Genomic DNA, 23,933 nt, shown 5'->3' on the forward strand with positions numbered 1-23,933 from the left:
CTTTGTAAAATACTTGCCGACTAGGGTTGGCGCCATCCTGTAATACACCAGATGATCGGCAACGACATGGAGAAAAACTACCGTATATACCAGATGGGATTTGAAGAGAGGGAGGGGGGAGGGGAAAGTCCTGCATACTGCACGCAGACGCATACCGTCTACTAGCATACGCCAGACGACGAGAGTTACATTTTTCTCGGCAGCACTGCTCCAATTCAAGGCATGTGTTTGTTGCTCGTCTCTGTCTCATGGCTTTTTCCATTTTCTGTAATAACGCAATAATTCAAAGCAATGAAAATTTTACCGATAAATACTGTCGTGTTTTAAAGTTTAATTCAAGAACAAGCAAAAAATTACTCCCACTGCCAGTTTATATACCTTTTTTTTACCCGGTTATTTGTTAAAAACTGTTGTAACTGAGTCCAAAGAAATACCGATAAACACCAGCTATTCGGAACTAAAGTACCGGTATATGTTTTATCTTGTCGGTTTTCGCCATCCCTAACAGTCACAGGTTACAGATCTTATACATTCGATCTCAGCAACTTGAGCGTTGTGGATAACATTCTATTTTGAAGGCGAAAAAATAAAAACAATTTACTGACTTTCCTGTTTTTACCGAATAATGTGTTACGGATTCATATTCAAGGATTAATCGCCACTGAGGAAATACACAGTTTGTTCCACAGAAGCGTGTAATGAGGATAACATGTGGTGTCCACGCTAGAATATATTGTACACAGGTATTTATGTAGGGATATAGATGGTAGTGCACTGTAAATCACTGTCTGAAACGAAAAAAGGAACTTAAGAAATCATAATGTAAATGGACTGCGTATTGCATATTTTCCGCTGAGAAGATGTGCTGTTGTTGTTGTGGTCTTCAGTTCAGAGACTGGTTTGATGCAGCTCTCCAAGCTACTCTATCCTGTGCAAGCTTCTTCATCTCCCAGTACCCACTGCAACCTACGTCCTTATGAATTTGCTTAGTGACTTCATCTCTTGGTCTCCCTCTACGATTTTTACCCTCCACGCTACCTTCCAATACTAAACTGGTGACCCCTTGATGCCTCAGAACATGTCCTACCAACCGATCCCAAGTTGTGCCACAAATTTCTCTTCTTCCCAATTCTGTTCAGTACCTCATCATTAGTTATGTGATCTATTCATCTAATCTTCATCATTCTTCTGTAGCACCACATTTCGAAAGCTTCTATCCTGTACTTGTCCAAACTATTTATCGTCCATTTTTCACTCATCTACTACTTTAAGTGCCTCTTTTCTGCCGTCCAGGGTGACCGAGCGGTGCTAGGCGCTACAGTCCGGAACCGTGCGACCGCTACGGTCGCAGGATCGAATCCTGCCTCGGGCATGGATGTGTGTGATGTCCTTAGGTTAGTTAGGTTTAAGTAGTTCAAAGTTCTAGGGGACTGATGACCTAAGCAGTTAAGTCCCATAGTGATCAGAGCCATTTGTCCCATTTCCTAATTTAATTTCCTTAACATCACCCGACTTAATTCAACTACATTCCTTTACCCTCGTTTTGCTTTTGTTGATGTTCATCTTTATCCTCCTTTCAAGACACTGTCCATTCCGTTCAGCTGCTCTTCCAAGTCCTTTGCTGTCTCTGACAGAATTACAATGTCATCGGTGAACCTCAAAGTTTTTACTTCTTCTCCATGGATTTTATTTCCTTCTCCGCATTTTTCTTTTGTTTCCTTTACTGCTTGCTCATTATACAGATTGAATAACATCGGGAATAGGCTACAACGCTGTCTCACTCCCTTCCCAACCACTGCTTCCCTTTCATGCCCCTCGGCTCTTATAACTGCCATCTGGTTTCTGTATAAATTGTAAATAGCCTTTCGCTCCCTTTATTTTACCCGTGCCACCATCAGAATTTGAAAGAGTGTATTCCAGTCAACATTGTGAAAAGCTTCCTCTAAGTCTACAAATGCTAGAAACACAGGTTTGCCTTTCCTTAATCTATCTTCTAAGATAATTCGTAGGGTCAGTATTGCCTCACGTGTTCCAACATTTGTATGTGCTATAAATGTAAATCTGACTCATTGCTTATGATAGGAAGAGAGCTCAACTACAACGATCGTTGAGGAAGTAACGCAGCACATTTTTTCTTGGCCTATTTCGGTTGAAAAAACTGCGGAATTTGTTGTGAGACGTCGTGGAATATTCCCGCTACAGTCTCTATATTTTCATTGAGTTCTGATAGGTGGCGGCGCTATACGTGACCTTCAATATGATGCCGGTAACTGAGTTGCGTTCCAAGCTCAGAACTGTCATTGAGTTTCCTTTGATGGTAAACCAGAGCATCGTAGATATTCATATTCGCTTGTAGAATGTATACGGAAACATGTAAGGGAACAACAGCACGTTGAATCGTTGTGCGAGGCGTCTGCCATCATCGCAACAAGGTCGCGCAAAAATGTCCGATGTCCCACGTGCCGGTCGGCCGCACACCGTTAGCAAATTGAACGAACAACTCAAGCGAGTTTGTCGCCGCAAAAAATGAAAAGAAATTTCTCCTTCTCCATGACAACGCAAGTCTGTGCATCCGAGAGGAGCCGGCCTCAGTGACCGAGCGGTTCTAGGCGCTACAGTCCGGAACAGCGCGACCGCTACGGTCGCAGGTTCGAATCCTGCCTGGGGCACTGATCTGTGTGATGTTCTTAGGTTAGATAGGTTTAAGTACACCACTGGCCATTAAAATTGCTACACGAACAAGAAATGCAGATGATAAACGGGTATTTATTGGACGAATATATTATACTAGAACTGACATGTGATCACATTTTCACTCAATTTGGGTGCATAGATCCTGAGAAATCAGTACCCAGAACAACCACCTCTGGCCGTAATAACGGCCTTGATGCTGTAATTAGGTTGCTCAGGTTTTCTTATTGGTAACGTCACGTAGCGCTCTGTATGAAAATCACTGGCTGTGCTGTGTGCAGTCTGTGGATAGTTTGCATTGTTGTCTGCCATTGTAGTGTTGGGCGCTACGCGCTGTGCAGTTGGAGGTGAGCCGCCAGCAGTGGTGGATGTGGGGAGAGAGATGGTGGAGTTTTGAAATTTTTAAGACTGGATGTCATGAACTGCTGTATACATTATGACTTTTGAACACTATTAAGGTAAATACATTGTTTGTTCTCTATCAAAATCTTTCATTTGCTAACTATGCCTATCAGTAGTTAGTGCCTTCAGTAGTTTGAATCTTTTATTTAGCTGGCAGTAGTGGCGTTCGCTGTATTGCAGTAGTTCAAGGAACGAAGATTTTTGTGAGGTAAGTGATTTGTGAAACGTATAGGTTAATGTTAGTCAGGGCCATACTTTTATAGGGATTTTTGAAAGCCAGATTGCGTTGCTCTAAAAATATGGTGTCAGTTTAAGCACAGTCATGTATAATTGTTCTAGGGGACGTTTCAATACGCCTGGGCATTGACTCAAACAGCGCTTGGATGGCGTGTACAGGTACAGCTGCCCATGCAGCTTCAACACGATACCACGGTTCATCAAAGGTAGTGACTGGTGTATTGTGACGAGCCAGTTGCTCGGCCACCATTGACCAGACGCTTTCAATTGGTAACAGATCTGGTGAATGTGCTGGCCAGGCCAGCAGTCGAACATTTTCTGATCCAGGAAGTCCCGTACAGGACCTGCAATATGCGGTCGTGCATTATCCTGTTGAAATGTAGGGTTTCGCAGGGATCGAATGAAGGGTAGAGTCACGGGTCATAACACATCTCAAATGTAACGTCCACTGTTCAAAGTGCCGTCAATGCGAACAGAAGGTGACCGAGACGTGTAACCAATGGCACCCCATACCATCACGCCAGGTGATACGTCAGTGTGGCGATGACGAATACACGCTTCCAATGTGCATTAACCGCGATGTCGCCAAACACGGATGCGACCAACATGATGCTGTAAACAGAACCTGGATTCATCCGAAAAAATGACGTTTTACCATTCGTGCACCCAGGCTCGGCGTTGAGTGCACCATCGCAGGCGCTTCTGTCTGTGATGCAGCGTCAAGGGTAACCGCAGCCATTGTCTCAGAGCCAATAGTCCGTGCTGCTGCAAACGTCGTCGATCTGTTCGTGCAGATGGTTGTTGTCTTGCAAACGTCTCCATCTGTTGACTCAGGGGTCGAGACGTGGCTGCACGATCCGTTACAGCCAGGCGGATAAGATGCCTGTCATCTCGACTACTAGTGATACGAGGCCGTTGGGATCCAACATGGCGCTCCGTATTACCCTCCTGAACCCACCGATTCCATATTCTGCTAACAGTCATTGGATATCGACCAACACGAGCAGCAATGTCGCGATACGATAAACCGCAGTCGCGATAAGCAACAATCCGACCTTTATCAAAGTCGGACACGTGATGGTATGCATTTCTCCTCCTTACACGAGGCATCACAACAACGTTTCACCAGGCAACGCCGGTCAACTGCTGTTTGTGTATGAGAAATCGGTTGGAAACTCTTCTTATGTCAGCACGTTGTAGGTGTCGCCACCGGCGCCAACCTCGTGTGAATGCTCTGAAAAGCTTCTTCCTGTCGGTTAAATTTCGCGTCTGTAGCACGTCATCTTCGTGGTGTAGCAATTTTAATGGCCAGTAGTGTAGTTCTAAGTTCTAGAGGACTGATGACCAGAGATGTTAAGTCCCATAATGCTCAGAGCCATTTGAACCATTTTTTTTAGAGCGAGGAGAATGCAGATGTGTCCTGCTATTACATACAGCTGAGGTGTCATTCTTCTTGAGGGGTGGTCTGGTTGGTGCGACCTGAACCATCTAGCCATGTTCTATGGCCTTCCGCAACCATTTTGCACACAGTTGTTGCAGTGCCGAAAGGCTGCCCCACAAGAGCAGCAATTTCCCAGATGGATGCATCACATTCTCTCACGGCAATAATGCTCCCTCTTTCAAACTCACTGATTTGGTGGTATGGACCGCGCACAAGTCTGCGAGGCATCCTGTACTTCTTCTCAAGCTGAAATGGCTCTGAGAACTATGGGACTTAACATCTGAGGTCGTCAGTCCCCTAGAACTTAGAACTATGTAAACCTAACTAACCTAAGGACATCAACGTAAAATGTTATACATACTTTCACTAATGAAATATTAAATGCTCTGAGTAACCAGAAGTCACCCGTTGGGATTTTTTGTGATCTATCAAACGCTTTTGATTGTGTAAATCATGGAATACTTCTAGATATGCTCAACTACTGTGGTATGAATGGGGCAGTGCTCAAATCGTTTAAATCATACCTAACTCACATAATATGCAAAAAACTGGTGATTTCTCAAACTGTGGAACAATCAAGAATGGGATGCCGCAAGGTTCGGTCTTGGGTCCTCTGCTGTTCTTAATATATATTAATGACTTGCCATTCTGTATTCACGAAGCTACAAAGCTGGTACTTTTTACCGATGATACAAATATAGCTAGCACACCCAGCACACAAGAATTAACTGGTGAAACTGTAAACGATGTTTTTCAGAAAATCATTAAGTGGTTCTCTGCAAATGGGCTCTCATTAAACTTTAACAAAACACAGTACTAAGTTCCACACAGTAAATTGAATGACACCATTAATAAATATAGACTTCGATCAGAAATCGGTAGCTAATGTAGAATATTCAAAATTTCTAAGTGTATGCATTGATGAGGGGCTAAACTGGAAAAAACACACTGAGAATCTGCTGAAACGTTTGAGTTCAGATACTTACGCTATTAGGGTGGTTGCAAATTTTGGCGATATACATCTGAGTAAATTAGCTTACCACGCCTATTTTCATTCTCTGCTTTCGTATGGCACCATATTCTGGGTAACACATGATTGAGTAAAAGAGTGTTCTTTGCACAAAAGTGTGTAATCAGAATAATTCCTGGAGCTCATCCAAGATTATCCTGCAGACATTTATATAAAGAGCTAGAAATCTTCACTGTAGCCTCACAATATATATTTTCACTTCTGAAATTTGTTATTAACAATCCGAACGAATTCAAAAGTAATAGCAGTGTACGTGGCTACAACACTAGGAGAAAGGATGATCTTCACTACTGAAGGTTAAATCTAACTTTGGCTCAGAAGGGGGTAAATTATGCTGCTACAAAAGTCTTTGGCCACTTACCTAATAGCATCAAAAGTCTGACAGATAGCCATATAGCATTTAAAAGGAAATTAAAAGAATTTCTCAATGGCAACTCCTTCTACTCATTAGATGAATTTTTTGATATAGTAAGTGGGTAATTTCCCAACCCCCACGAAAAAAAGAAAAAAAAGAATATTATTGAGTGTCATGTAATATTTTGTCTAATGTAATATCTTGTAGAGACACCTTTTATTAACAATACTCGTTCCACATCATTACGAAGTGTCGTATCCATGATCTATGGAACAAGTACTAATCTAATCTAATCACGCACATCCATGTCCGAGGCAGGATTCGAACTTGCGACGGTCGCGGGCGCGCGACTCCAGACTGACGCGCCTCGGAACGCTCGGCCACAGCGGCCGGCTCTGCTCAAGTCACACTGAGCCATTACCTTCCGTTTATAGCGAGACGAGAGCCGCAGGCACATTTTACGTGTAGGTAGTGTTGCGCCGCTGTATCGATGTTGAACGTGAAACCACCGCGGGCCGACGTGCTTCAAATTATAATCATTTCTGCAGAATGTCCTGCGAATATGAAGGTCCTATCTCCAGACGTTCAAGCTGTTCTGTTTTTTCCTGAACGTGAGTGTACGTGAATGATGGGAGTTACCCTCCCAGTAAGGTGGCACAAGTCCGTTGCATTGAACGGAGATTATACTGACAAGGCGAAACCACGACGTTGGGATCACGGATTTACTTCAAACTTCGTACGCCTTTAGTAGGCCACTAAACCAACAGAATGTGCAGGTACTAAGGTGCACTACTATAGCAATTCCGAAAAAAAAGTAATAGGAATTTTACGTGTCTATTATGATGTATCTGTGCGAAGGGACCAGCTGTATGAAGTCTTTGTGGTCAAGCGGTTAGTGTTCGTGCGCTACAGCAAAATCGTGGATAAGGCGACGGTTGGAGCCGTTTCGTACTTATTTTTTAATCTAGAATTTTTTCATGACAGGTTACACTATTTAAATTATTTGACATTTCAGAGGTAATATAATGAGGAAAAGGCCACGTGCATTTTCATGAAGTTGTAGTCAATTTCATATATTATCTGACTATTTACTACTTGTATTTATATTTTCAAGGATGAGAGACAGGCTTGGAAAGCTCAAGTCAAACCTCGATAAATAATGATGCGAATGACGTTATTCACAATCAGTAAAATAGCAAGCCACAATGTGCCAGACCACAAGAGATGTAGAATTACTCGTCGGATGTGCTCTCTGTATCATAAGTTGCAGGGTCGTATTTGTCATACAGACATAAAAACTAAAACTCCTCCCGAACAGACCATGAAGGCCCAAACGTACCGACCGGCCCCCGTGTCACGCTCACCGCACAGGCGTCGCTGGATGCGGATATGGAGGGGCATGTGGCCAGCACACCGCTCTCACGGCCCGTATGTCAGTTTCCGAGACCGGAGCCGCTACTTCTCAATCACGTAGCTCCTCAGTTTGCCTTACAAGGGCTGAGTGCACCCCGCTTGCCAACAGCGCTCGGCAGACCGGATGGTCACCCATCCAAGTGCTAGCCCAGCCCGACAGTGCTTAACTTCTGGCGGGAACCGGTGTTACAACTGCGGCAAGGCTGTTAGCTCCATACAGCCATGGAAAACATAAATTGTAACTCATTGCAAATACTTGATGTAAATACCTATGAGTTTTTTTTTCAATGTATTACCTCTGACATGTCATGTGAATTAAATAAAGTGGCCAGTGATGAAAAAAAATAAAGATTAAAAAATAAAAGTGAGCGGTATTCGCACTGTCGTCTAGTCCACAGCCTTCTTGCATAGCGCGAACGCTGACTGCTTGGGCGTAACTACTTCTTGCGGCTAGCACCTTGGCACAGATACATGAGTTACATGAAAGATGCGTAAAACTACTCTCGCGATTTTCCCGGAATTGACGGATCAGTGCACCTTGCTACTTGCACGTTCTGTTGTTTTAATGGCTCTACTAAAGGCGTACAAAGTTTGAAGTGAATCTGTGATCCCTACGTCGTGGCGACCCCTTATAAGAAATAGGGTTTTGAGGCCAAAAGAATGGGGAATATACGAAGACAGTAACTTGTTCTCGAAAGAACAGTTACTGTTGATGACCGTGCAGGATTTCCCTGGAATAAATGATAACTAACTGAAAACCTCAGTTGCCGACAGGTGTTGTTGATATACATCGATGTGGTCAGCTGAAAATGTGTGCCCCGAGCGGGACTCGAACTGGGGATCTCCTGCTTACATAGCACACGCTCTATCCATCTGAGCCACCGAGGACACAGATGAACAGCGCGACTGCAGAGACTTATCCCGTGCAAGCTTCCCGTGAGACACACATTTCCAACTGTCAGCGTCTGCCATGCAAGCAGGAGACCCCGGGTTCGAGTCACGGTCGGGGCGCACATTTTCAGCTGTCCACATCGAGGTATATCAACAACACCTGTCGGCAGCTGAGGTTTTCCGTCAGTCATCATTTATTCCAGGGAAAAGCTGCACGGTCATCAAGAGTAACTGTTCTTTCGAGAACAAGTTACTGTCTTCGTATATATAGTTAAAGGCTACCCAGCCATTGACCTTCGTCTGTGCGAATGCGCTCTGGTTGCCCAAACTCTTACGGGAATCGCCAAAGCGTGCGCGAGTAATGAGTGGGAGGGCAAATGTCTATAAGGTACAATACATATGTAGAATTGTGGACAGTTGGGAATGTGAGTCTCACTGTTCACGTTCTGTTGCTTTACTGGCTCTACTAAAGGCGTACAAAGTTTGAAGTGAATCTGTGATCCCTACATCATGGCGACCCCTTATAAGAAATAGGGTTTTGAGGCCAAAAGAATGGGGAATATACGAAGACAGTAATTTGTTCTCGAAAGAACATTTACTGTAGATGACCGTGCAGGATTTCCCTGGAATAAATGATAACTAACTGAAAACCTCAGTTACCGACAGGTGTTGTTGATATACCTCGATGTGGTCAGCTGAAAATGTGTGCCCCGAGCGGGACTCGAACCGGGGATCTCCTGCTTACATGGCACACGCTCTATCCACCTGAGCCACCGAGGACACAGATGAACAGCGCGACTGCAGAGACTTATCCCGTGCACGCTTCCCGTGAGACCCACATTTCCAACTTTCAGCGTCTACCATGCAAGCAGGAGACCCCGGGTTCGAGTCCCGGTCGGGGCGCACATTTTCAGCTGTCCACATCGAGGTATATCAACAACACCTGTCGGCAACTGGGGTTTTCAGTTAGTCATCACTTAGAATGGGGAATAATATGGTTTATTGGAACCCTGAAGACGAACAATGTGATTTTAGGAAAAATGAGTGGGAGGGAAATGTCTATAAGGTACAATACATATGTAGAATTGCGGACAGTTGGGAATGTGAGTCTCACGGGAAGCGTGCAAGCGATAAGTCTCTGCAGTCGCGCTGTTCATCTGTGTCCTCGGTGGCTCAGGTGGATAGAGCGTGTGCCATGTAAGCAGGAGATCCCGGGTTCGAGTCCCGGTCGGGGCGCACATTTTCAGCTGACCACATCGAGGTATATCAACAACACCTGTCGGCAGCTGAGGTTTTCCGTCAGTCATCATTTATTCCAGGGAAAAGCTGCACGGTCATCAAGAGTAACTGTTCTTTCGAGAACAAGTTACTGTCTTCGTATATATAGTTAAAGGCTACCCAGCCATTGACCTTCGTCTGTGCGAATGCGCTCTGGTTGCCCAAACTCTTACGGGAATCGCCAAAGCGTGCGCGAGTAATGAGTGGGAGGGCAAATGTCTATAAGGTACAATACATATGTAGAATTGTGGACAGTTGGGAATGTGAGTCTCACTGTTCACGTTCTGTTGCTTTACTGGCTCTACTAAAGGCGTACAAAGTTTGAAGTGAATCTGTGATCCCTACATCATGGCGACCCCTTATAAGAAATAGGGTTTTGAGGCCAAAAGAATGGGGAATATACGAAGACAGTAATTTGTTCTCGAAAGAACATTTACTGTAGATGACCGTGCAGGATTTCCCTGGAACAAATGATAACTAACTGAAAACCTCAGTTACCGACAGGTGTTGTTGATATACCTCGATGTGGTCAGCTGAAAATGTGTGCCCCGAGCGGGACTCGAACCGGGGATCTCCTGCTTACATGGCACACGCTCTATCCACCTGAGCCACCGAGGACACAGATGAACAGCGCGACTGCAGAGACTTATCCCGTGCACGCTTCCCGTGAGACCCACATTTCCAACTTTCAGCGTCTACCATGCAAGCAGGAGACCCCGGGTTCGAGTCCCGGTCGGGGCGCACATTTTCAGCTGTCCACATCGAGGTATATCAACAACACCTGTCGGCAACTGGGGTTTTCAGTTAGTCATCACTTAGAATGGGGAATAATATGGTTTATTGGAACCCTGAAGACGAACAATGTGATTTTAGGAAAAATGAGTGGGAGGGAAATGTCTATAAGGTACAATACATATGTAGAATTGCGGACAGTTGGGAATGTGAGTCTCACGGGAAGCGTGCAAGCGATAAGTCCCTGCAGTCGCGCTATTCATCTGTGTCCTCGGTGGCTCAGGTGGATAGAGCGTGTGCCATGTAAGCAGGAGATCCCGGGTTCGAGTCCCGGTCGGGGCGCACATTTTCAGCTGACCACATCGAGGTATATCAACAACACCTGTCGGCAGCTGAGGTTTTCCGTCAGTCATCATTTATTCCAGGGAAAAGCTGCACGGTCATCAAGAGTAACTGTTCTTTCGAGAACAAGTTACTGTCTTCGTATATATAGTTAAAGGCTACCCAGCCATTGACCTTCGTCTGTGCGAATGCGCTCTGGTTGCCCAAACTCTTACGGGAATCGCCAAAGCGTGCGCGAGTAATGAGTGGGAGGGCAAATGTCTATAAGGTACAATACATATGTAGAATTGTGGACAGTTGGGAATGTGAGTCTCACTGTTCACGTTCTGTTGCTTTACTGGCTCTACTAAAGGCGTACAAAGTTTGAAGTGAATCTGTGATCCCTACATCGTGGCGACCCCTTATAAGAAATAGGGTTTTGAGGCCAAAAGAATGGGGAATATACGAAGACAGTAACTTGTTCTCGAAAGAACAGTTACTGTTGATGACCGTGCAGGATTTCCCTGGAATAAATGATAACTAACTGAAAACCTCAGTTGCCGACAGGTGTTGTTGATATACATCGATGTGGTCAGCTGAAAATGTGTGCCCCGAGCGGGACTCGAACTGGGGATCTCCTGCTTACATGGCACACGCTCTATCCATCTGAGCCACCGAGGACACAGATGAACAGCGCGACTGCAGAGACTTATCCCGTGCAAGCTTCCCGTGAGACACACATTTCCAACTGTCAGCGTCTGCCATGCAAGCAGGAGACCCCGGGTTCGAGTCCCGGTCGGGGCGCACATTTTCAGCTGTCCACATCGAGGTATATCAACAACACCTGTCGGCAGCTGAGGTTTTCCGTCAGTCATCATTTATTCCAGGGAAAAGCTGCACGGTCATCAAGAGTAACTGTTCTTTCGAGAACAAGTTACTGTCTTCGTATATATAGTTAAAGGCTACCCAGCCATTGACCTTCGTCTGTGCGAATGCGCTCTGGTTGACCAAACTCTTACGGGAATCCCCAAAGCGTGCGCGAGTAATGAGTGGGAGGGCAAATGTCTATAAGGTACAATACATATGTAGAATTGTGGACAGTTGGGAATGTGAGTCTCACAGTTCACGTTCTGTTGTTTTACTGGCTCTACTAAAGGCGAACAAAGTTTGAAGTGAATCTGTGATCCCTACGTCGTGGCGACCCCTTATAAGAAATAGGGTTTTGAGGCCAAAAGAATGGGGAATATACGAAGACAGTAACTTGTTCTCGAAAGAACATTTACTGTAGATGACCGTGCAGGATTTCCCTGGAATAAATGATAACTAACTGAAAACCTCAGTTACCGACAGGTGTTGTTGATATACCTCGATGTGGTCAGCTGAAAATGTGTGCCCCGAGCGGGACTCGAACTGGGGATCTCCTGCTTACATGGCAGACGCTCTATCCATCTGAGCCACCGAGGACACAGATGAACAGCGCGACTGCAGAGACGTATCCCGTGCACGCTTCCCGTGAGACTCACATTTCCAACTGTCAGCGTCTGCCATGCAAGCAGGAGACCCCGGGTTCGAGTCCCGGTCGGGGCGCACATTTTCAGCTGTCCACATCGAGGTATATCAGAGACATATCCCGTGCACGCTTCCCGTGAGACTCACATTTCCAACTGTCAGCGTCTGCCATGCAAGCAGGAGACCCCGGGTTCGAGTCCCGGTCGGGGCGCACATTTTCAGCTGTCCACATCGAGGTATATCAACAACACCTGTCGGCAGCTGGGGTTTTCAGTTAGTCATCACTTAGAATGGGGAATAATATGGTTTATTGGAATCCTGAAGACGAACAATGTGATTTTAGGAAAAAAATGTTGCATTGCTTACTGGACATCCCCTGTATGATGCACGGAATAGGTAGATAACTGAAACAGACATACACGCACACACACACATACACAGAGACAGAGAGAGAGAGAGAGAGACAGAGAAGTGAACAGGGAGCAGAGCGCAACTTACGCACGCAGGCGGGCAGCTCCCGCGGGCTCCAGGTGCCGTCAGCCTGGCAGAAGCGGTCCGGGCGGCCGACCAGCTCGAAGCCCTCTGCGCAGTGGTAGGTGACGCGGCAGCCGAACGTGTAGCACTCGCCGGCGTGCCAGCCGTGCTGCGTGTCCGCTGGCGGGCCGCAGGAGCGCGCTGCAACACGCAATGACGAGACACAGCTAAGGCGGCGTTCACAAAGGCTCCGACAACGGTCGTCAGACGCCGTCGCCAGAGGTTATTAATGTGGCAATACTAAACTGCAGGAGCGTCTACAGCAGGGGTCTCCAAACTACGGCCCGCGGGCCGAAACCGGCCCGCGTTAGGTGGCCGGACATCCGCGGATCCGGTCCGCCAAATATTTGAGGTCGTACCTATACTGCCAACAATTGAATTTCGAGGCCTATTGCGACTAATACACCGCGACATTGGCTCTGCTACTCGCTACAAGACTACATAACTAAACTTATTGTTGTTAACAGTGCGTTGACGTACGAGGTGCATTCAAGTTCTAAGGCCTCCGATTTTTTTTCTCCGGACTGGAAAGAGATAGAAACATGCGCATTGTTTCAAAATGAGGCCGCGTTCATTGTCAATACGTCCCAGATATGGCAGCACCGTACGGCAGATGGAATTTTACCGCCTATGGCGAGAATGAGAACTGTTTTAAATACTTAAAATGGCGACGTTTTCCTTACTTGAACAGCGTGCAATCATTCGTTTTCTGAATTTGCGTGGTGTGAAACCAATTGAAGTTCATCGACAGTTGATGGAGACATGTGGTGATGGAGTTATGGATGTGTCGAAAGTGCGTTTGTGGGTGCGGCAGTTTAGTAAAGGCAGAAGTCGTGTGACAACAAACCGAAACAACCTCGGGCTCGCACAAGCCAGTCTGATGACATGATCGAGAAAGTTGAGAGAATTGTTTTGGGGGATTGCCGAATGACTGTTGAACAGATCGCCTCCAGAGTTGGCATTTCTGTGGGTTCTGAGCACACAATCCTGCATGACGACCTGAAAATGCGAAAAGTGTCATCCAGGTGGGTGCCACGAATGCTGACGGACGACCACATGGCTGCCCGTGTGGCAAGTTGCCAAGCAATATTGACGCGCAATGACAGCATGAATGGGACTTTCTTTTCGTCGGTTGTGACAATGGATGAGACGTGGATTCGATTTTTCAATCCAGAAACAAAGCGCCAGTCAGCTCAATGGAAGCACACAGATTCACCGCCACCAAAAAAATTTCGGGTAACCGCCAGTGCTGAAAAAATGATGTCGTCCATGTTCTGGGACAGCGAGGCCGTAATACTTACCCATTGCGTTCCAAATGGCACTACGGTAACATGTGCATCCTACTAAAATGTTTTGAAGAACAAATTCCTTCCTGCACTGCAACAAAAACGTCCGGGAAGGGCTGCGCGTGTGCTGTTTCACCAAGACAACGCACCCGCACATCGAGCTAACGTTACGCTACAGTTTCTTCGTGATAACTACTTTGAAGTGATTCCTCATGCTCCCTACTCACCTGACCTGGTCCTCGTGACTTTTGGCTTTTTCCAACAATTAAATACTCTCTCCGTGGCCACACAATCACCAGCCGTGCTGCTATTGCCTCAGCGATTTTCCAGTGGTCAAAACAGACTCCTAAAGAAGCCTTCGCCGATGCCATGGAATCATGGCGTCAGCGTTGTGAAACATGTGTACGTCTGCAGGGCGATTACGTCGAGAAGTAATGCCAGTTTCATCGATTTCGGGTGAGTAGTTAATTAGAAAAAAATGGAGGTCTTAGAACTTGAGTGCACCTCGTACTCTACCTCTGTTACATCTTGCAGTAATAGTGTTGCTAACAATGATTTTGAGATTTCGTTAACTTCGCAGGACGCTTTCGTGAAGAATGTGCAGTGACATACTTTTTTTGTCGGTGAAATTCGTCAGAATAAAATACGCCAGAATTTCGACCAGGTAGTCCACCAATTAAAATTATGTAATTAAATAAAAATCGTAGTTCGTTTCAGTGCTAGCTATTCCCACAACCTTAGATTTTTGTGATTTCATCTTTCCTTAAGCCTTACAACGCGGTGATCGTGGAGTGCTAGGATGCTTTAATCCCACTAGGTAGATCTTGGCCCTTATGACTTCGTGGAGGAGTTATTGTGGCCCGGGGGCTAAAAAGTTTGGAGACCCCTGGTATACAGAAAGGTCCCAGAACTGCTCTCATTAATAAACGGGCACAATGCCCACATGAGTACTAGGGACGGAAAGCTGGCTGAAACCCGATGTAAACAGTAATGAAATTCTAAACTGACATTGGAATGTATACCGCAGAGACTGACTGGACAGTGAACGGGAGGCGTGTTTATAGCGAGAAAAAGTGCAATAGTATTGAGTGAAATTGACGGAGATGCGAAGTGTGAAATAATTTGGGTTAAGGTCATGGTTAAAGCAGGCTCGAACGTAGTCACTGCATGTCTCTATAGCCCCCTGGCTCAGCAACTCTGTGGCAGAGCGCCTGAAGGAAAATCTGGAAAATATTTGGAGTAGATTTTCCGATCATGTTATAGTTCTGGGTGGAGATTTTAATTTACCAGATATACTGGGTGTTACAAAAAGGTCAGGTGAAACTTTTAGGAAACATTCCTCACACACAAAGAAAGAAAATATGTTATTTGGACATGTGTCCGGAAACGCTTACTTTCCATGTTGCCCGCATCTCGTGGTCGTGCGGTAGCGTTCTCGCTTCCCACGCCCGGGTTCCCGGGTTCGATTCCCTGCGGGGTCAGGTATTTTCTCTGCCTCGTGATGGTTGGGTGTTGTGTGATGTCCTTAGGTTAGTTAGGTTTAAGTAGTTCTAAGTTCTAGGGGACTGATGATCATAGATGTTAAGTTCCATAGTGCTCAGAGCCATTTGTACCATTTGAACTTTCCATGTTAGAGCTCATTTTATAACTTCTCTTCAAATCACATTAATCATGAAATGGAAACACAGAGCAACAGAACGTACCAGCGTGACTTCAAACACTTTGTAATAGGAAATGTTCAAAATGTCCTCCGTTAGCGAGGATAGATGCATCCACCCTCCGTCTCATGGAATCCCAGATGTGCTGATGCAGCCCTGGAGAATGGCGTATTGTATCACAGCCGTCCACAATACGAGCACGAAGAGTCTCTACATTTCGTACCAGAGTTGCATAGACAAGAGCTTTCAAATGCCCTAAGAAATGAAAGTCAAGAGGGTTGAGGTCAGGAGAGCGTGGAGGCCATGGAATTGGTCCGCCTCTACCAATCCATCGGTCATCGAATCTGTTGTTGAGAAGCGTACGAACACTTCGACTGAAATGTACAGGAGCTCCATCGTGCATGAACCACATGTTGTGTCGTACTTGTAAAGACACATGTTCTAGTAGCACAGGTAGAGTATCCCGTATGAAATCATGTCGGTGAATCGAGGAAGTAAAGTATATACTGACGAAACTAAAATGAGCTCTAACATAGAAATTAAGCGTTTCCGGACACATGTCCACATAACATCTTTCCTTTATTTGTGTGTGAGGAATGTTTCCTGAAAGTTTGACCGTACCTTTTTGTAACATCCTGTAGACTGGGAGACTCAAACGCTTATAACGGGTGGCACGGACAAAGAATCCAGTGAAATTTTTTAAAGTGCATTATCTGAAAACTACCTTGAGCAGTTAAACAGAGAACTGACTCATGGCGATAACGTATTAGACCTTCTGGTTGCCGGCCGCGGTGGTCTCACGGTTAAGGCGTTCAGTCCGGAACCGCACGACTGCTACGGTCGCAGGTTCGAATCCTGCCTCGGGCATGGATGTGTGTGATGTCCTTATGTTAGTTAGGTTTAAGTAGTTCTAAGTTGTAGGGGACTGATCACCATAGATGTTAAGTCCCATAGTGCTCAGAGCCATTTGAACCTTCTGGTGACAAACAGACCAGACCTATTTGAAACAGTTAACGCTGAACAGTTAATCAGCAATTATAAAGCAGTTACTGCATCGGTGATTTCAGCCGTGAATAAAAATATTGGAAAAGGTAGGAAGATTGTTCTGTTTAGCAAAAGTGACAAAACGCAGATTCCAGAGTACTTGGCGGCTCAATACAAAATTTTTGTCTCAAGTACAAATAGTGTTGAGGATCAGTGGGCAAAGTTCAAAACCATCGTACAATATGCATTAGATGAGTATGTACCAAGCAAGATCGTAAGAGATGGAAAAGAGCCACCGTGGTACAACAACCGAGTTACAAAACTGCTGCGGAAGCAAAGGGAACTTCACAGCAAACATAAACATAGCCAAAGCCTTGTAGACAAACAAAAATTACGCGAAGCGAAACGTAGTGTGAGGAAGGCTATGCGAGAGGCGTTCAATGAATTCGAAAGTAGAGTTCTATGTACTGACTTGGCACAAAATCCTAAGAAATTTTGGCCTTATGTCAAAGCGTTAGGTGGATCAAAACAAAATGTCCAGACACTCTGTGATCAAAACGGTGCCGAAACAGAGGATGACAGACTAAAGGCCGAAATACTAAATGTCATTTTCCAAAGCTGCTTCACAGAGGAAGATTGCACTATAGTTCCTTCTCTAGATTGTCACACATATGACAAAATGGTAGATATCGATGGATAGAGAAACAATTAAAATCGCTCACAAGAGGAAAGGCCGCTGGATCTGATGGGATACCAGTTCGAGTTTACACAGAGTACGCGAAGGAACTTGCCCTCCTTCTTGTAGCTGTGTACCGTAGGTCTCTGGAAGAGCGTAGCGTTCCAAAAGATTGGATAAGGGCACAGGTCATCCCTGTTTTCAAGAAGGGTTGTCGAACAGATGTGCAGACCTATAGACCTATATCTCTAACATCAATCAGTTGTAGTATTTTGGAACACGTATTATGTTCGAGTATAATGACTTTTCTGGAGACTAGAAATCTATTCTGCAGGAATCAGCATGGGTTTCTGAAAAGACGATGCTGTGAAACCCAACTCGCGCTATTCGTCCACGAGACTCAGAGGACCATAGACACGGGTTCCCAGGTAGATGCCGTGTTTCTTGACTTTCGAAAAGCGTTTGATACAGTTCCGCACAGTCGTTTAATGAACAAAGTAAGAGTATATGGACTATCAGACCAATTGTGTGATTGGACTGAAGAGTTCCTAGATAACAGAATGCAGTATGTCATTCTCAACGCAGAGAAGTCTTCCGAAGTAAGAGTGATTTCAGGTGTGCCGCAGGGGAGTGTCGTAGGACCGTTGCTATTCACAATATGTATAAATGACCTAGTGGATAACATCGGAAGTTCACTGAGGCTTTTGCGGATGATGCTGTAGTATCTCGAGAGGTTGTAACAATGGAATGTTGTACTGAAATGCAGGAGGATCTGCAGCGAATTGACACATGGTGCAGGGAATGGCAATTGAATCTCAATGTAGATAAATGTAACGTGCTCCGATTACATAGAAAGGAAGATCCTTTATCATTTAGCTACAATATAGCAGGTCAGAAACTGGAAGCAGTTAATTCCTTAAATTATCTGGGAGTAGGCATTAGGATTGATTTAAAATGGAATGGCCATATAAAATTAATTGTCGGTAAATCAGATGCCATACTGAGATTCATTGGAAGAACCCCCAAGGAAATGCAGTCCGAAAACGAAGGAAGTATGTTACAGTACACTTGTACGCCCATTGCTTGAATACTGCTTACCGGTGTGGGATCCGTACCAGATAGGGTTGACAAAAGAGATAGAGAAGACCCAATGGAGAGCATCGCGCTTCGTTACAGGATCATTTAGTAATCGCGAAAGCGTTACGGAGATGACAGATAAACTCCAGTGGAAGACTCTGCAAGAGAGACGTGCAGTAGCCCGGTACGGGCTTTTGTTGAAGTTTCGAGAACATACATTCACTGAGGAGTCAAGCAGTATATTGCTCCCTCCTATGTATATTTCGCGATGAGGATAAAGTCGGAGAGATTAGAGCCTACGCAGAGGCATACCGACAATCCTTCTTTCCACAAACAATACGAGACTCGAATAGAAGGGGGAACCGATAGAGGTACTCAAGGTACCCTCCGCCACACATCGTCAGGTGGCTTGCGGAGTATGGATGTAGATGTAGATGTAGATGTAGAGGTCGCCCGATGACACCTCGGTCACGGTGCTTCCAATGTCATTCGTCAGGTTTTGGCGGGTTGGAGCATGTTAGGTTAGGTTAGAATCTAGTAGGTTAGACAGACTGTAACATCCGTGGGTGCGATGGATACCACGATAGCTCTGTGCTTGGAGGTGAGTGCTGCAGTGCGGTGTTTACTATTAGAAACATGTCAAATGAGCTATACTTGTCTCGAAAAGAACGTTTCAAGTACTCTAGACACTGTCTTCAATTATTGGAGCCCCAAATAACTTTTACGAAACACCCATGTGTTACGAAAATACGTAGTTTCAATGATACTCCTCACTAAGGATCTCTACAAAACATTTTGTACAGAGTCTAAGAGATTGAGAGGGTCCGAGGAAGAGCAGCAAGATTCGTAACTGGTACATTTAGCCATTTCGAGAGCGTTACAAATCTCATAGAAAGTTTGAAGCGGGACACACTTGCAGACAGACGACGTGCTAAACGCAAATCCGATCTTCGTCGAGGATATAGAGCATATATTATTACCAATAAGTTTCAAATCGAGCAATGATCACTATTCAAAGATAAGGGAAATTAGAGCTCGTACTGAGGTGTTCAGACAGTCGTTTTCCCTCGCGCGATCGGCAAGTGGAACAGAGGGTGGGTGGTAGAGGGGGTGGGTGTGGGGGAGCGGGGACATGGCTTTGGCGCGAATAGTGCCCTCCGCCACACACTGCTTGGTGGCTAGCGGAGTATATCCGTAGATGTATATGTAGATGTAGTAAGGATTGTTATGCTATAGTGGCGGTGTGCAAAGGTTTTGCCAGTTAGGTTTTGAGCACATAATGGTTAATTTACGTGGTGAAATTGGTAGTAAAAACAAATACACGGAGATTCAGCTGCCCCTACCTATGGATTTTATGCAACCCGCAACGTCTTGAAAAACGACGCGCAAGATTTTCATATTCTCTCGCTCGCTATTCAGAAGCTGCACTGAAGGTCCAAACTGTATGATGTAGCGTTGGAGGGAACTGACACCACGAATCCTCTAGGGCTGCCCATAAATCAGTAAGAGAGCGAGGGGTGGAGGTCTCTTCTGAACAGCACGTTGCAAGGTATCCCAGATATGCTCAATGATGTTCATGTCTGCGGAGTTTTCTGCCCAGTGGAAGTGTTTAAACTCAGAAAGGTGTTCCTGGATCCACTCTGTAGCAGTTCTGGACGTGTGGGGTGTTGCATTGTTCTGCTGGAATTGGTCACGTCCGTCGGAACGCACAATGTCGGCGTTGACGCGGCTCAGCGAGGCGTAAATCTTCGTGTCGTGCAGTCATCAAGGGTATGTTGGTTCAGCCAGCTTCAAATGGCGGATCTCTGAATTTTCTCAATAGTATTCCTGGAGAAGAACGGCGCTTTCTCTCCAAAGATTCCCATTTGAGTTCCTGAAGCAACTCCGTAACACTTAGGTGTTGTTTGAACCTAGCGGTACCAAATCCAGCAGCCCGCCTCTGAATTGCTTCGATGTCTTTCTTCAATCCGACCTGGCACGAATCCCAAACACTCCAGCAATACTCAAGAATAGGTCGCACCAACGTCCTATATGCAGTCTCCTTTGCAGGTGAACCACTCTTTCCTAAAATTCTTCCAGTAAACCGAAGTCGACCATTCGCCTTCACTGCTACAGTTCTCACATGCTCGTTCCACTTCACATCGCTTTCAAACGTTACGCCTAGATATTTAAACGACTTGACTGTATCAAACGGGACACTAGCAATGCTGTCCTGGAACGTTACACATTGGATCTCCCTGCTCATCCGCATTAATTTACAGTTTTCTACATAGAGGGCCACTTGCCATTCATCACACCAAAAAGAATTTTTCTTTAAGTCGCCTTGTACCTTCCTACAGCCACCCCACACCTTACCGTATACCACAGCGTCATCAGGAAACAACGGCAGATTTCTGCCCATCCTGTCCGCCAAATCATTTATGTGTATAGAGGTGATGAACGTGCCGTGTATCAGTTTTACAGTTTTACATGGCACCACAAAATTATACACAATCTAAAAGTAGGAGCACTAGAAATATAACTGTTCAGAGTGTAAATTAAAATACCTATACATCAAAAATACGTTTTAACATAACAGTTAACATCGTTGCCTTTGCTGTGTTATTATTACACAGATGTCATGGCAGCTTGTAAAAACTGAAAAGCTCTTCGGAGTGTATAGCAATATTTAAAGGGAGTAGAACGCTGGAACTCGTAGGAAACTCTACTTTCAGACGACGTAACTGTTGTAAAACAGACTGCCATTGCTTTTTTGCGCTTGCAACGAGTATGTGATTAATGTCATCTTTTTCAGCGTTATTACACTCACAGAGCGGGGTTAGAGTAACTCCAATGCGGTGGAGGTGCATCGGAAAGTTTCTATGGTTGAATCTCATACGGCGGAGAGTATATACAGTCATCAGGGTAAGCCAACATTGCGAAAACAAAGTCGAAGTGTGATAACAAGCTGAAAGCTGGAGTAATAACTTCTCCTGAATAGTTGAGATACGTTCCAGTCCTCTTGCTATAACTAATAGGCATTCGGTGGGGCCAGACAGTACAGTTCAGAGAGCGAAAGTTTGAGGTCGGTGAAAGTTGCTTAGTTTGTGGCTTCTGACTTCTTCGTTATGAATTACGCTGCAGTGAGATTTAACTCACAGGAATTGTATCCGCCGCCTTTGGATTTCACACTGGGTATTGGCAAATGATTGCCGAGACGAGGTTATTCGTTTTATAATTCCACTTCCTATGCCTTAGAGATTATAAAACGGATATAGAATCACATAAAAATAGGACCTCGGAAACATGAAAGGAGGTGACACATTTTAAGGCTTCTAGTATGGTTACAGCTTCAGCAGAAGAAATTGAAATTTCTTTCTGCAGTTGAAGCATTTTTGAGACATATGTTTGTGGACAGAGAAAGGCACATCCCGCCCTTTCTCCCTCTCTTAATTTGGAGGCGTGAGTATATACATACGTACAAAAAGCCCAGCCATTTATAGTATACAACGCAGATTATATTTCGAAAGATGAATGGATTTTCCGTTAGTGACACGCCATCTAAATGTATATGCACTTAATGGGAGAGGTCTGATTAATTGTAGATATAAATACGGAGCGAACTTCCGCTGAGGTTTTTTGTTGACAGGTGATCGTACGTTCTACGGGTAATCACTAAAGCAGGGGGAAGGGGGGGGGGGCAGAGAAGGCGCTATTCCTCTAAATGAAGCCGAGGGCCTCCAGTTTGGAATGCAAAGGATAATTTAAGAAGGACATCCTGATGAGTAGAAATTTGTCCACGACCAATTGCCTTCTTATGTGTAAAGGCATACTGGGCCTCAATTAAGAGGGCTTTCGTATGGGTAGAGCCCATAGCGCCTAAGCACTGCAGAATACATCTAAACTGCAATTCGTCCAATTTCGTCTGGACGTCCTTTCGGCCAATGTGGAACGCCACGCTAGCGTAGTCAAGTCTTGATCGAATTAAGGTTTTGTACAACGTCAATAAATGGGTAGTACGAGAGCCCCACCAACAAAGGCAGCACCAATACGCTGCTCCAGTGCCTCCACATCTGGAATGGGCTATGCATACACGACACCTTGGAGATGGTCCCATAACCAGGAATCGCACGGTTTGAGATACAGTGGACGAGCACTGGAACTTGGTGAAAATCTTGGTCCCCGAAATCACCCACCGCAGTCCATAAACAATTTTTTCCCGGATACCTAAAGCTGTCAACCTGTGGAGCAAAAGATCTGTGTTTGCATTGTCATAACATCCATTGATATGCAGGAACATAGCTGAGGTCTTTACGTTCTTCGAAAAGGCTGTCAGGGTATCTGTCAACGAAAGAGTGATATTAACAGTTGTGCCCTTTTTCCTTCCAAATCTAAATTGAGAAATGGCCCAGAGGTTGTTCGATTCCAGCTACCACTCCAGTCGTGGTTTAACTGATTGTTCCAGTGCTTTTCCCAATGCAAGAGGAGAGAGCAATAGGTCGGCAGGTGTTTGACAACTATCTTCGCCTCTTTTCCAGACCAGGACAGTTATGTGTGTTCTCTAATCTTGGACGACGTCCTTAGATCCTTAAAGGTGATCTCTACACATAAAAGGCAATGTGCTGACCAACTGACTGACTCATCGGCGCCCAGCCCAAACTGCTGAGGACAGAAACTTGAAATTTGGAGAAGATGTGGATCTTATGCTGTAGGCGTCGTTTAAGTGTGGCTTTTTCGAATTTCTAACCCTAAGGGGGGTGAAATAGGGGATGAAGGTGTCTCCTTTTTAAAGAAATCGCTCTTAAGGCAATTTTAAAGCTAGTCCTATGCAAGTTGGTATTTGGTTCTCGGTCGGAAATAAAGAAGCGTTTCAGCATTTCTGAAGATTTAAACTTATGGTGGGGAGGGGGGGAGGAGGAGGAGGAGGAGAAATAATGGGTGAAAGCTTTTTTTGAAAACATGTCGTTGTCAAAGGATTAATTAGGTATTTTTAAAGCTACATCTATGAACACTGATATTTGACTTATCGGTCTTCTCGGTTATGAATATAAAAATACGCGTTCCAATGTTTTTGGAAACTGAACCTCTAAGGGGGTGGACTAGGGGATGAGAGTAGTTAAGAAAATATTTAATTACTAAAGCATTTTTAAAGTTAAATCTATGAAGATTTAAATTTGGCTTCTCAGTTAGAAATGAAAAATACGCGTTTTACTGTTTTTGGAATTTCATCCTCTAAGGTTGAGAAACAGGGTCAGACTGACTCACTGACTCATCATCGCACAGCCCAGCTGAAGATAGAAACTTGAAGTTAGGAGAGGGTGCGGATCTTATACTGTAGGCATCGTTTAAGAAGGGACTGTCTGAAATTCCATTCCTAAGGGTGTGAAATAGGGGAGGAAAGGGTTTTCGTAAGAATATTGCTATTACAGGAATTTTGAG

General features: G+C 45.0%; 1 protein-coding gene across 1 annotated transcript in view; it reads right to left on the minus strand.

Annotated features, from left to right (window-relative positions):
- LOC126278326 (uncharacterized) overlaps positions 1–23,933 on the minus strand; it is a 1,364,175-nt gene that overhangs the window by 236,325 nt on the left and 1,103,917 nt on the right. Inside the window, exon 6 of the mRNA XM_049978346.1 lies at positions 12,799–12,975. Coding sequence (XP_049834303.1) covers positions 12,799–12,975 — 177 coding nt within the window. The remainder of the gene's footprint in view (positions 1–12,798; positions 12,976–23,933) is intronic.

This window comes from Schistocerca gregaria, chromosome 6, assembly GCF_023897955.1.
Source record: "Schistocerca gregaria isolate iqSchGreg1 chromosome 6, iqSchGreg1.2, whole genome shotgun sequence".
NCBI classification, from domain to species: domain Eukaryota; kingdom Metazoa; phylum Arthropoda; class Insecta; order Orthoptera; family Acrididae; genus Schistocerca; species Schistocerca gregaria.